The sequence below is a fragment of the Pogona vitticeps genome, chromosome 6 (genome assembly GCF_051106095.1).
Source record: "Pogona vitticeps strain Pit_001003342236 chromosome 6, PviZW2.1, whole genome shotgun sequence".
NCBI classification, from domain to species: Eukaryota; Metazoa; Chordata; class Lepidosauria; order Squamata; family Agamidae; genus Pogona; species Pogona vitticeps.
In genome coordinates, this window is record NC_135788.1 from 29,274,646 (window position 1) to 29,287,243 (window position 12,598).

Here is a 12,598-nt window from a genome sequence, read left to right on the forward strand (position 1 = left end):
TCAGCTTCAGTCAGGCCTGACATACAACATAGATCTCTAAGACGTCCAGAAACAGATGTTTCTTCTATTAACAGCAGTCACTACTCTCTAATATCCAGATCCGTTATTCTTGTTCTACTGTCGTTTCAGATATTTACTGTTTGCTTCTCTCACTACTTCTCCTTTGATCTCAAGAAGGATTTATTTAATTTCTGCTGGTTGCATCTCTCTTACTCTAGTGTTCACCTGCTCCACATACTGCCGGTTTCCTGCTCCGTTGCCCTGGCAACTTGCTCCTTTTCCAGTGCTGTGTCCGTCTAGACATTTCAGATCTAGATGCACTATGCAATCACACTGAAATACCATATTTTCCCCATTTATTTCAGTATAACACTGTGTAATTTCTAAAAGTTTCCCGACTCAATCTTTGGGGATTAACATTCAATTTCTCAAATACCTACAAACCCGATAAATGTATATAACATTATGTATGCATGTACCATGATTCTTGAGACAGACAGTATGGAAGGCTTACTGAGAGCCATTTTGGGACATTAAGCAAATCTGCCCATGATGTCTACCTACATTTCTCTTCTCCCAGAATTCTCTTTCCTAAATAACCCCTGATTGTTCAGGAATGTAATTCTCCCAAGTGCTGCCTAGTGTAATAAACAAAACTTTAGTAACGCATCTGAATAAAAATCCAAACTGATTATAATGAACAGCCACTGTGATATAATATTCCATCTTTGCTCTACCCTCTTACCTTTGTACAGAACAGTGCCGTACACGTAGTTTTACATTTACTATGTAACTGTCATATTTCTCATCATCCCAGGGCAGTGGTTCCCAACCCGTTTTCACTTGTGTATCCCTTGGAAGCTAATTCCCATAAATTGCACCCTTCATATTAGCAAAATGTTTGCAATTAATATGGTTGCTGTTATTTCAAATTCATATGTAAACAAATAACCCAATAATGGGATGAAAAAAAAAACAGAGTAATAAGGTGAACAGACAGTCCATATATATTTACTGTGCTGGTTTTCAAACTGATCCATAGCTGATAATGAACAAATTGAAAAATAATTTTAAAGCTGAGAAGAGACGTAGAGAAGATCCAGAAGAACTCATTCACTGAACACCGATTACAGGACTGACTGATAAACACATCAGTATATAATACATACATATATACACAAAGGTACTACAGCACTTGAATGTTTGTGAAGTGGTGGAGAGTGAAAGCTGAGTCTGTGTTCACAACTCATTATTTAGGGAGGGATTCCCCACCATTCACCAAACAAAGCAAGGCAATGGGGCTTTTCTCAAGGTTAAATAACAAAGAAAACCTGCTCCACCACTCGTCATGATGTTCAATTAATTTCATAATGTTTGAGTTGTATCTTGTTCTACACTGTTGATGTATGTGCCTTTTTCTGCCGTTATTTTTTTTCACGTACCCCCTGAATGTCTTGCTTTGTAGCCCTGCAGGCAGTCATAACCTAGGTTGAGAACTACTGTTCTAGGGCATTGCACTGGCTGCCTGTTGAGTCGAGGACATATTTTAAACTTGTTACCTTGATTTCAAAGCCCCCAATTTTTTTCTGTCCTAATTACTTAGCAAAGCTGGGGGCAAGGCATGTTCCTCTCAAAAATATTTGGTCTGCAGATTGCAGACTTCAGGTCGTCCCTTGGATTAAGGTGGCAAGTCCCAGGTTTTGGCTTTCTCCCACTTACGTAGCTCTGAAGCTGTGGAATTCTCTCTCCCTGTACATTCGAATGGAACCAGAGTTGGACATATTTAGACAAGGTTTGAAAACCTATCTGATCAACTTGGAGCCATGGGTGTCTTGTTTAGTAAGAGAAGAACAACTGGTGCTTTTTGACTTGAACTTTCTAATCGGTTTATTGGTAGTTTAACTCTTCTTGGATGGCTGCCCATTCTAAGGAGATTTATGTTGATGTACACACACACACACACACACACACACACACACACACACACACACACTTATGTTTTTAGCTTTTGTGTTTGCATTTGTATGTTTTATTGATTTCATTGGAATGTGCTCTGAGCGCAATATAATAATAACGGCATGCTGTCACGTTGATTCTGACTTATGGCAACTCTTTCCGGGTTTTCTTGGTAGAGACTATACAGATTTACCATTCCTTTCTTCTAGGGGTAGTTGAGGACTGTGCAGGTTGGCCAAGGCTACACAAGCTAGCTTTTCTCCAAGGACACACAATGGGGCATCAAACTCTCAAGCTTTGGCTCCACAGCCAGATGTACCACTGAGTTACCAGCCAACTATTATTTATGTAATTTTTTTACTCCACCCTTGTCCTTAAAAAGGACCCAAGACAGCTTACATCACTTAAAGACAATATTTAATGCCAAAAACAGTAAATCTACAACTATTAAGAAGGATCAAACAAACATCACGCAAAAAGAGAGTAAACAAAGCAACACCAGAAACGCATTCAAAGCAGCAAGATACAACCATCCATTAAAAACCCCACTCAGACAGCCAATCATTAAGAGAAAGCTTGACTTTATTTATTTATTTATTTATTTATTTATTTATTTATCTATTTATCTATTTATTTATTTATTTATTTATTTATTTATTTATTTATTTATGTATTTATGTATTTATGTATTTATTTATTTATTTATTTATTCATTCATTCATTCATTCATTCATTCATTCATTCATTCATTCATTCATTCATTCCATTTATACCCCGCCTATCTGGTCAATTTTGACCACTCTAGGTGGCTGCTTGTGGAAGGGCATCAAAAATGGGGCCAGCCTGGCCTCCTGTGGAAAAGGCGTTTGAAATTTTGGAAATAGTGACAGAGAAGGCCCATGTTGTGGTGGTTGTGTTTGTGGCTGTACAATATAATAGCTGTTCTATTAGGATTTCAGATATCTAGGTTATGACCCCAATTTTAAGCCAGTCATGCTTCCTCAGTCTTTCTTACCGCACAGAGTTGTTGTAAAGACAAAATGGGAAGAAGGAGAGCCATATATGCTGCCACCAGCCCATTGTAGGGAAGGTGGGATAGAAATGTAACAAAACTAACAAAGTATTTTTAAAAAACAGTTGTTACCATAGCATATTTTCCCATCTCCGTACAAGCCTTCTGGACATGGACCACAATAATAGGCATCAATAGTATTGAAGCAAACCACTCCAGGAAAACATGGCTGGGTTTTGCACTCATCAGGATCTTCTTGGCAAAGTCTACCTAATCAGAAATAAAACTATTCAATCATACTACAACATTTTCAGGATTTTGTTGCTCATTCAGACAAGCGGGTCATGCAAACAAAGTGCCACAAATATATCATAACTATAAATAAATAAATAAATAAATAAATAAATAAATAAATAAATAAATAAATAAATAAATAAATAAATAAACACACACACACACACAAACAAACACACAAACAAACACACAAACAAACACGCAAAGAAGAACCTCTAGCCCATGGCAGATAGCAATCCTGGACTTTCTAGAAATTAAAATGTTGTAGTTCTCTAGATCATTTTATTACATATTTATTTAAGGCTGTTTTAATCCATAATTCAAGTTCCTGGGAGCAAGTTCCATTGAACTCAATGTGGCTGACATGTCTAGAACTGCATGGGTTCTTTAAGTTTATCTGCTGGTTTCCTCTGTATTCTTGAAACTACATAAGCTTAATGGCAGACTTTATCCCCTTGCTCACTATTTATAACAGGCATGGAGTACATGAAAATGCAAATCAGTAAGCAATGTATACAGCATTTGTTCTGTTTAAATAAATAACACAGTAGCTATATCCTGAAATCATGCATGTAATAGGATTATTGTTATGTAAATTCAGAGTGAATAACCATTCACTCTGCAACCCAGGTGAACATTCACAGCAAAACCAATTATCCCATCAAAACATCTGCCAAGGCCACCATGGCGAGATACGTTGTTATCAGTGTTCACTTAAGAAAAGTCACCTCCAAATCCTGGCAAGCAGACACAAAGAAATTTTCCACTTCCAGGGAGGAAATTGGTATCTGCCACACAAGACCCACCATTTAAACAGTCACATGGTTTCACATGGACCTACAAAAAACACCCAATAAAGAACAAGTTATTTATGAACTAGAAACACTGTTTATAAAGGGTGTCATTGTTATATTACAGCCAATAGTGCTGGCCATTTGGCTGTAATAATTAGTACCTCCATTGTGATTTTGGTTTCAGCATTGCAGTCATCTGTTATAGTAAAAGCAAATGTTTGAGTACTTTTTGATAGTACATTCCAGATGAGGAGCCCAGTAGGAAAGAGACTGGCACCGGAGGGCCCTGAATTCAGTAAGAAAGCAACAGCAGAACCTTCTGGATCCATCGCTGTGAATTGATACACAAAATTCTCTCCATAAAATGCCAGCAGATTTCCTTGTGTATTTTGGAATACAGGTGGCTGGTTGTCTGAAAGAAAGTGTGGCATGTGTGAAATGTGAAAAAACACTATAGTCAAGAAAATGTTCCAGTTGTTTTCTATCCCTGTCCTAAAGGCCTTTGCCAGGGTTTCTCAACACTGGGTAATCCAACTATTCTTGGACTGAAACTCCCAGGAAACCCAGCCAGCTTCTCGTGGTGGGGAAGGCTTCTGGGAACCGCAGTCTAAGAACACCTAGGTTACCCAGTTTTGGGTACCACTAGACATCGGCTTCACTGTTAGGGGACTATTGTGCACCTGAATTCAGTGCTTATTGCTGGTCAGCTGCTGCAAAAAAGGACTTAAAGAGTGGGTGGGTATTCCACAGGGATGCTGGCAAATCTCCAGGTCTAAGTCCCAAGTCTGAGTCTGAATCTTTGGTACAATACCAAGTCCCAAGCTCCAATTCTGAGTACCTATTAAAAACAAGCTTCCCCTACAAAAAGGAGGCCTGGGTGGGTTCCAAGTTGCAAGTCAAGTCCTAGTCATTGGAAAAACAACACCTGAGTTGAGTCTGACTTAAGTCCAACTTGACAGCAAATCCTATGTCTCAAGTCCGCATGCCTGGTATTGAAGTACTAAAAGCTCTCCTACTGCCCACTGATTTCCCCACCCCCACTCCCATGACAGGCATTTCTCTAGTAAAGGAATAAATGTCATTGAATCAAATGCCACTGCTAACATCACTAGCATAAGTGGATGCAAAAACATGACTAACTGAACATTACACAGTTTTAAGAGCCATATTCTGGTATTAATCTAATCAGGTGTTCTCAATATGCCAGGATATTAGTGCTTAGCCTTGACCCCTCTATTGCTGTTTTGATCACACTTTGATCACGATCAGAACAACAGAGGCCCCTGCTTGAATGTAGGCTCTACGCTTGAACAAGAATACTGGGAAACCTGAGTTCTTCTCAGCATGGAGGAGCCTCTCCTTTTCAAGCTATGGCCTGAAAGCATAATGAAGGTGACTCTATGCACATCCAACAGTCATATTAAACTGATATGATGGAATTTTTCCTGAACATCCCTATCCTAATGCTTTTGTTTAAAGAATACCCAACTAAAATAATAATGCACCATGGATGTCAATTTGGGTGTCAAATCTAGAACATTTATTTATTTATTTATTTATTTATTTATTTATTTATTTATTTATTTATTTATTTATTTATTTATTCATTCATTCATTCATTCATTCATTCATTCATTCATTCATTCATTCATTCTATTTATATCCCGCCTATCTGGTCTTGAGACCACTCTAGTGATACCATTGGCTTTATACTAGCCAAGTTAGCACAGACTCACAGTACATGAAGCCCAATAATGTTACAGCATTACTGCAGCAGCTTTTGACCAATTGGCGGGGGGGAATCACCCCTCCTATCACAAGCCAGTTCTATAGCATTATCAAAGTGTAGTAGCCTGCATTTTAAAATAGTCACTTCTGAAATTCAAAGCAAACAACAAAACAAGGAGATTGATTGAGGCCATAAGGGCAGGGAAGGAAGGAACTTTTCCAGTCTCTGCTTATTAGACACAATTAAATCACATACACAGTGTTTTTTCTTTCCTACTAGTATCACTCATGAGGTCAAGTGATCACTTGAGATGAGAGCATGCATCTTTGCCTATCAAGCTTTTAAACCAATGCAAGCATATCTTCTGTTCTGGGACAAACAAATGGACTACAAATGTAACTGCTTTACATAGTGGCATACATATACGCAATCTGCTCAAGCAGTTAAACTACACTAGACACTCAATGAATGTTCTCATACCAGCAATTTCACTGCTTAGCAAATCTATCAGGAAATAATGAATCAATAAATGAACTCTCATCATATTCAAGGCCCCCCGTCTGTTTAGAGATGCATTATCAGTTTATGATAATTTACATTGCAAGCATTTGTGTACACATGCAAAATGCATCTGATGGACATATTCTGCAAAATTAATAACGTGTTAGAGGCAAGTATTTGACCAGGTGGCCTTTGTAACAAATTGGAACTTACTTTCGGAAACTGACCAAGTTGACTTTGATATTTCAGGTTTGCAGACTAAACAGGACTTGGAAGGATTCGTATCATTTTCACCATAACAAAATCCATCTATGTTGCACGTTTCTTCCTTTGTATGAAAAAAAAACACAAGACTCTGGGATATGTTTTTCTGGCACATTTCAAACCATATTTACTTATGTGTTACAAAAAACCTCTCTGAACTGTTGCTTCCTAACTACACTTACAGTTTCCCCACCCCCTTTAAATTGTATGTGTTTCAAGAACACAAAAGGTGCCGCAATGAATTTTGGGTATGATTTTTTGAAAAGGTAATTCTTTTGGTTATAGGCAGCCATCTAAGAAGGAACACACACACACACACACACACCTTTCTTTCTCATGTGGGAAGGAAAGGGGGGGGCAGGAATGCCTTTGCTGGGATGACATTAGCAGAATTACATAAATGTACAATCTGAAACACTGGTGGAAATCTTGTGCAGCTCCACCTGCACAGTGGGAATGATGTCATTGACAGTGGTAGATTAGCAATGACTAAAGGTTTCCTTTTAAAAATTCTGGGACTGCATCACTCACATGGAGTTTGACAAAGTAATGTGCACTTTGAAATCACCAAAGGAAGCCTTCAGACAGGGGTAATTACTGATGACGATGACATTATTCCCAGACTCTACCCAACAGTATTTTCCTTCTGTGTACTATTTTTCTACAAAAACTATTGTTTTAGTCATATACAAATGCATTCTTTTTGTTAGCTTCATCTAGTAGTCCATGAATACGTGTGCCATAATACGTTGGTTAATCTTTAAGGTACTTATTTCCTGACACAGGCTAATATAAATTCCCTTCTATAACTTTTTCTATAAACTATTGCAGATTTAATTGACTGATTAATCAATTACTTTATTACAACTTGTAACTAACTGTGAGGCACCTCCTAGTGGGTCTAATGGAAACTCTGGCACCAGAGCCTGAGGAAGGCACAGAAAGGGAAACAGAGGCTCCAAAGGTGTGAGAGAGGAGCTTGGGGCCAATATGCCACACCTGGGTGAGGAGGCAAGGCTGAGGCGCAGCTTGCAGAAAACAGGTATAAGTGAGAAGTGGGTGGGGATGAAGCTCAACACACTTTGTGGAACCCAGGGGAGAAAAGTGGGGTGAAGCTGAGGAAGAGCTGGGTCCGGTCTTTTGCACCCAGGGAGAGAGAGACTATGTGCTGGTCCAGAACTCCCGGGCAGGTGTTGGGTTGAGTTGCTGGTGGCAAAGCAAAGAGGACATGGAGGTAGAGCCACAGTCTTTAACCCACCAGTGTCCCAAATGCTAGCACCGACCCCATGGAGACCTCAGCATCCAGCAGGGCACCCAGTGTCCGCCTTAAGCCAATGGATGCACTGAAGGTGCAACCACCAAAAGGAGCACCAGAGACAGTCGCAAGAGGCCAGGAGAGTGTTGAGTAGCGAGCACTACAAACCCTCCCTAAAAGGCATGGATTGCTCGGGGCTGTGCTGAAGCACAACACTACCCGCAGACTGAACCCAATGAGCAGAACCCAGTTTCAGACAGGGACTGGACTTGACAGGAGCTAGTGCAGTTAACTGAGCCTGCTAGCAACCTGGTGAGGGTGGGGTGCCACAGGTCCCCAACCCATTCTTGTACCTCCACCATCACCACCACCACCACCTTGATAGGAGGAAGCAGTGCCCACATTAACTGAAACTTATTGAAATAGCTGATACATTTACTAATTTTATTTTCCAGCACCACTGAGGTCACAAACTTCAAATGAAAAATAAAGACATACTTGCCTTTAACCTACACAATCTGTTTGACTGTGGATCACATATCTGACAAACACCATCAAATAAAGTCACTGTTTTAGGGCTGCTATAAGTGAATCCATCATTAGAAATCTGTTGAGACATACAATAATGGTTCTGTGAGTTAGACAATAATTTGAAACAGGACTTGAAGCATTTAACTAGAAAACACTGTAGGAACAGAAAGTACTTTCAGCTGAGGAGGGACAAATTTCCATTTGTGAGGGGCTGCAAGGGCCATTATTTCAGCAGTAAATAAAGCTAAGGGCACAGGGAAGGACCAAAACAAATTGTGCAAGACCTGATATCCTCATTACCTTTTGGGGCATCTTCCCATCATGCATATTAAGCACAATTTAATTTCCAGAGTTCTCCAGGACATGCTGGCTGGGGATTGTAGTGCACAAAAGTAAAATTTCCAAGCTTTGAGCATGTCTACATAAGAGTAAATCTTAATGCAACAGCTCATCAGACTGTAAAGTGGAGCTTAGTTCCATGCAACAGCTTCCTAAAACAGGCTTGAGTTCATTTCTATGAAACAATTTCTCCAAATATGCTCTTATCTCCAGCCACAGAACATGATTTGAAATATAGCTGAATGAGTGAAGATAACAGCAGAAATTTACAGACTGGATGGGAATCCTCAGTTTTACCTTGGCTGGAGGACAGGAGGTTCTTTGTTCTTGCCTTAGCGACTTAGGTCATATATGTTTTAGAAAGTATAAAACCAGCAGACCATGAGATTTATTAGCTTTTAGAGAAAACATGTCAAGATTTATAGATTGTTCTTAAGTGCAGTTTCCATATTTGTTTACAAAAACAAAGCACAACATACAACGGTCATAAAAAAAACAAAGTAACCTATTGATTATTTTTTCAAAATAAATATATATAGAGAGAGTACCTTGATTTGCCACCTAGCAATGGGTTGGTTGCCCACCAGATCTACAGCATCAGACTGAGGTCCTTCTGTAGGAAGCTGGCAATCTATAGTCCTAATGTTGTGGAAGGCAGCAGGGACAAACACAGATTCCCCAAGCAGCCATGTGTTATCACTGTACTGAATTAAAGGACCAAAAAGCCTTATTTAGTCATATGTATCAACACAGTATGATTTTAATGCCCTGAATTATCAGCTCTGGTGTATAAAATGGGGAAAACATTGTACAATAATGATGCAGGATCAAGTTGGGGCCAAATTATCTACCACAACTTGAGAAACTAGCCACCACCAACACTGCTACTGGGGGGGGGGCGCACCCTCGCCAACCTGAAGCCAATTTCCTCATATATTCTGCCCCCTCCTCACTACTACTATTTGTCTTGAAAAGAAAAACACAATTAAAAAAACACCATGTCAAATTAAGGAGATATGTGTTTGTGTGTGCAGTTGGCACAAAGAAATGTATTTCAGGAAAACCAGTCGCTGCTCTCAGGGATATCACATCTACTTACAAAGAAAAAGATGTCCTGCTCCCCCATCCCTTGCTCTTTATTTTGCTCATATATTGATGTAAAGTGTTCACCCTAAAATCTTTTTCAGGTGCCATGCCTGAGGAGCAACTTTCATTCCAAATGGCTGAAAAAACAGGATTATCATGTACCACTTTTATATGACTTCTCAATTAGCTGTTTACAGTGGCATGGATGGAATGTCTGTGGCTCCCTAAAAAGTCACGTCAGTACATCTCCTTTCTAACACCTTCATAAGGCCATTTAAATCAGAAAACAGTGAGAAACCTTTTCTGACCCTTCTTCAAGATGGCTGTGAAGCAAATATCAAAAACAAAACAGAGGAAGAAAATCAGGGGGAGGGGAGACGGGAAACTATATGGCCAGGTGAGTGGAGTGAAAAAAGCCCAGTCTTCATTTTGTAGGGTGGCACCACACAATCTTATGCACATTTACTCGGAAACAAATCCCACTGTGTTCAATGGGGCTTACACTGAGAAAATACACACAGAAGAGCAATCTTAATTAGATTGTACTATTAGTGGACATAAATGCATGAAGCTATGTGCCTGTGGGAAAGGCAGTCGTTGTTTTCCCTTTCAGTGTGTGTGTGTGTGTGTGTGCGCGCACGCATGAATTGCTACTCTAATCTAAGATAGGGCTACCTGCAATTTGTGTTTGCTCAATAAAAAGATAAACCTACACTACAGTAACTTCTCCTCCCCTGCTTCTTTTGGAAGCATGGAATCATCTGTTGCCATTATAATGAAACAAAACCCATTGCAATGAGTGAGGACTGAGACAGTTCACACTGCGATAAGTGAACTTCCAATAATTGTCTCACTAGGAGTTTGATGGGGCAGGCTTTTAACTTAATGGAGTGTAAATGTGCTGTTGACTTTCTCATTTCAAACCGACTTGCAGATGAGAGGATCCATGTTGAGCTCCAAGAAAATCCATAGCCTGTGTTGTAATACCACCTGCCAAAATCGGAGTCTGCTAGGAGTAGCCAAGGGGGAAAAATACAGGAAAAAGAAAATGTTTTCTCTCTGATAGAAGTGAAAATAGAATTTCTTATACCTAAAGGATCAAAAATAAGTCACATCATATTGTTTGTTCAATTTCATAGGCCACACATTCGTTTCAGCTTGATTAGCTCAGGCTTTCAGAACTGGGCAATTAATCCACTCGCTTGGAAAACTCCAGCTTGAATAATTCCTTTCTAACAAAAATCCTCCTGTAATTGTGACTTGTAGCCTTCATGGGAAACTGGTAACAGTGTACATAGTGTAAAGCATATAATGGATCCTTACATATTATGCATCCCCATGTAGGCATAAATTTGTAGGTCAATTTAACAATAGTTACAAGATATCTAGTCTACTCATGTGTTCATGCTCATACTGAGGAGCAGCTGACATCAATAGTACAACCTGTGACTGAGTACCAGAGTTTACAGCCCAACAACTATTGTCCAAATACAGACCGGAATGAGTTGATATTGCAGAAGGTGGGGTGGGGAACCTTCAGTCTTCCAGATATTTATTTATTTATTTATTTATTTATTTATTTATTTATTTATTTATTTATTTATTTATTTATTGGACTTATATACCGCCCCATAGCTGCAAGCACTCTCTGGGCAGTTTACAATTTTAATTATACAGGCTACACATTGCCCCCCCAGCAAGTTGGGTACTCATTTTACCGACCTCGGAAGGATGGAAGGCTGAGTCAACCTTGAGCCGGCTACCTGGGATTTGAACCCCAGGTCGTGAGCACAGTTTTTAGCTACAGTACATTGTTGGAATGCAGCTCATATCATCCTTAATTCTTGATTGTGCTTGCTATAGCTGATGGAAATTGGAACTCAACATGTAAAAGTCCACAAGGTCCCCTCTCAAGATCTACAATGGTGCTATGATACACTCTTGATGTTTGGGGAGGACATGTTAAAACTTATCCTGCAACTGCAGGAGTTGCAGCAAGAAGATACAGCTGCAGACGTACTCTGATTATGAGTGGGCTGAGAGAGATCTCAAGTGAATTTGGCCTGGGACACAGCAGAATTTATCAGTAGTTCTTCTGATTATCCGAACATCACCAGGATATGTGCAAATGTACAGCTCCAGTTGGCACTGAATAGTGATAGTTGCACTGAATGATGAGGCAGGGTCTCTGTGTGTGTATAATCTGGCTTTGCTCTAGGTCATGGTAGAACTCACTGCAGGGAATCTAATAGCAGAAGAACACAAATGAGCCCCTGGTGCTCAATTTCTATTCAGGTTGGGAAGGAATGGGTTCCCAGGGGACATCTCGACCCTGAGGTGGGACAATGTCCCATTTGCCCTTAAGGAGAGAGCCCACTAGCTCACTGAATATGCAAGGATCCTTCCATCATTTCACTTGGCATTGCTGATCACCACCATTCTTTATTGGCATCATCCATCTATTCAACCTATTGGACACAGTTCTTGTGACTAGTCCAAGTTCAGTTTCACAAACCAGATTTTAAAATGCTTATGGATTCTGGAGCCCTTTCCACTAATTCTAAACAAGAATTATGTAGGCACTCTCGGGGAGGGGGAGCGTGCTAACCCTGTCCACTCTGTCATCAATTTGCTCATATGAGAAGTGGAGAGCCTCTTGTGTATGTGAAAGCCCTCCACACCAGGAAAATGAGGCTTCTCATTCATCAGCAAAATTTGATCATAGTCAAAATCTCATCTCCTCGTCTCATAGTTTCTACCCTCCATACTGACCCCTTTGTTTTTTTCCACTCTGCTAGAAGGACATCTAGGCTAACAACAGGGGGAATATAGTGTGG

The 12,598-nt window shown here is 39.8% G+C and overlaps 1 protein-coding gene across 1 annotated transcript in view; it reads right to left on the minus strand.

Moving 5' to 3' along the window:
- VWDE (von Willebrand factor D and EGF domains) overlaps positions 1–12,598 on the minus strand; it is a 64,744-nt gene that overhangs the window by 19,418 nt on the left and 32,728 nt on the right. Inside the window, exons 14-19 of the mRNA XM_073003244.2 lie at positions 9,224–9,379; positions 8,304–8,412; positions 6,500–6,610; positions 4,218–4,468; positions 3,991–4,099; positions 3,101–3,238 (exon numbers count right to left, since the gene is read on the minus strand). Coding sequence (XP_072859345.2) covers positions 3,101–3,238; positions 3,991–4,099; positions 4,218–4,468; positions 6,500–6,610; positions 8,304–8,412; positions 9,224–9,379 — 874 coding nt within the window. The remainder of the gene's footprint in view (positions 1–3,100; positions 3,239–3,990; positions 4,100–4,217; positions 4,469–6,499; positions 6,611–8,303; positions 8,413–9,223; positions 9,380–12,598) is intronic.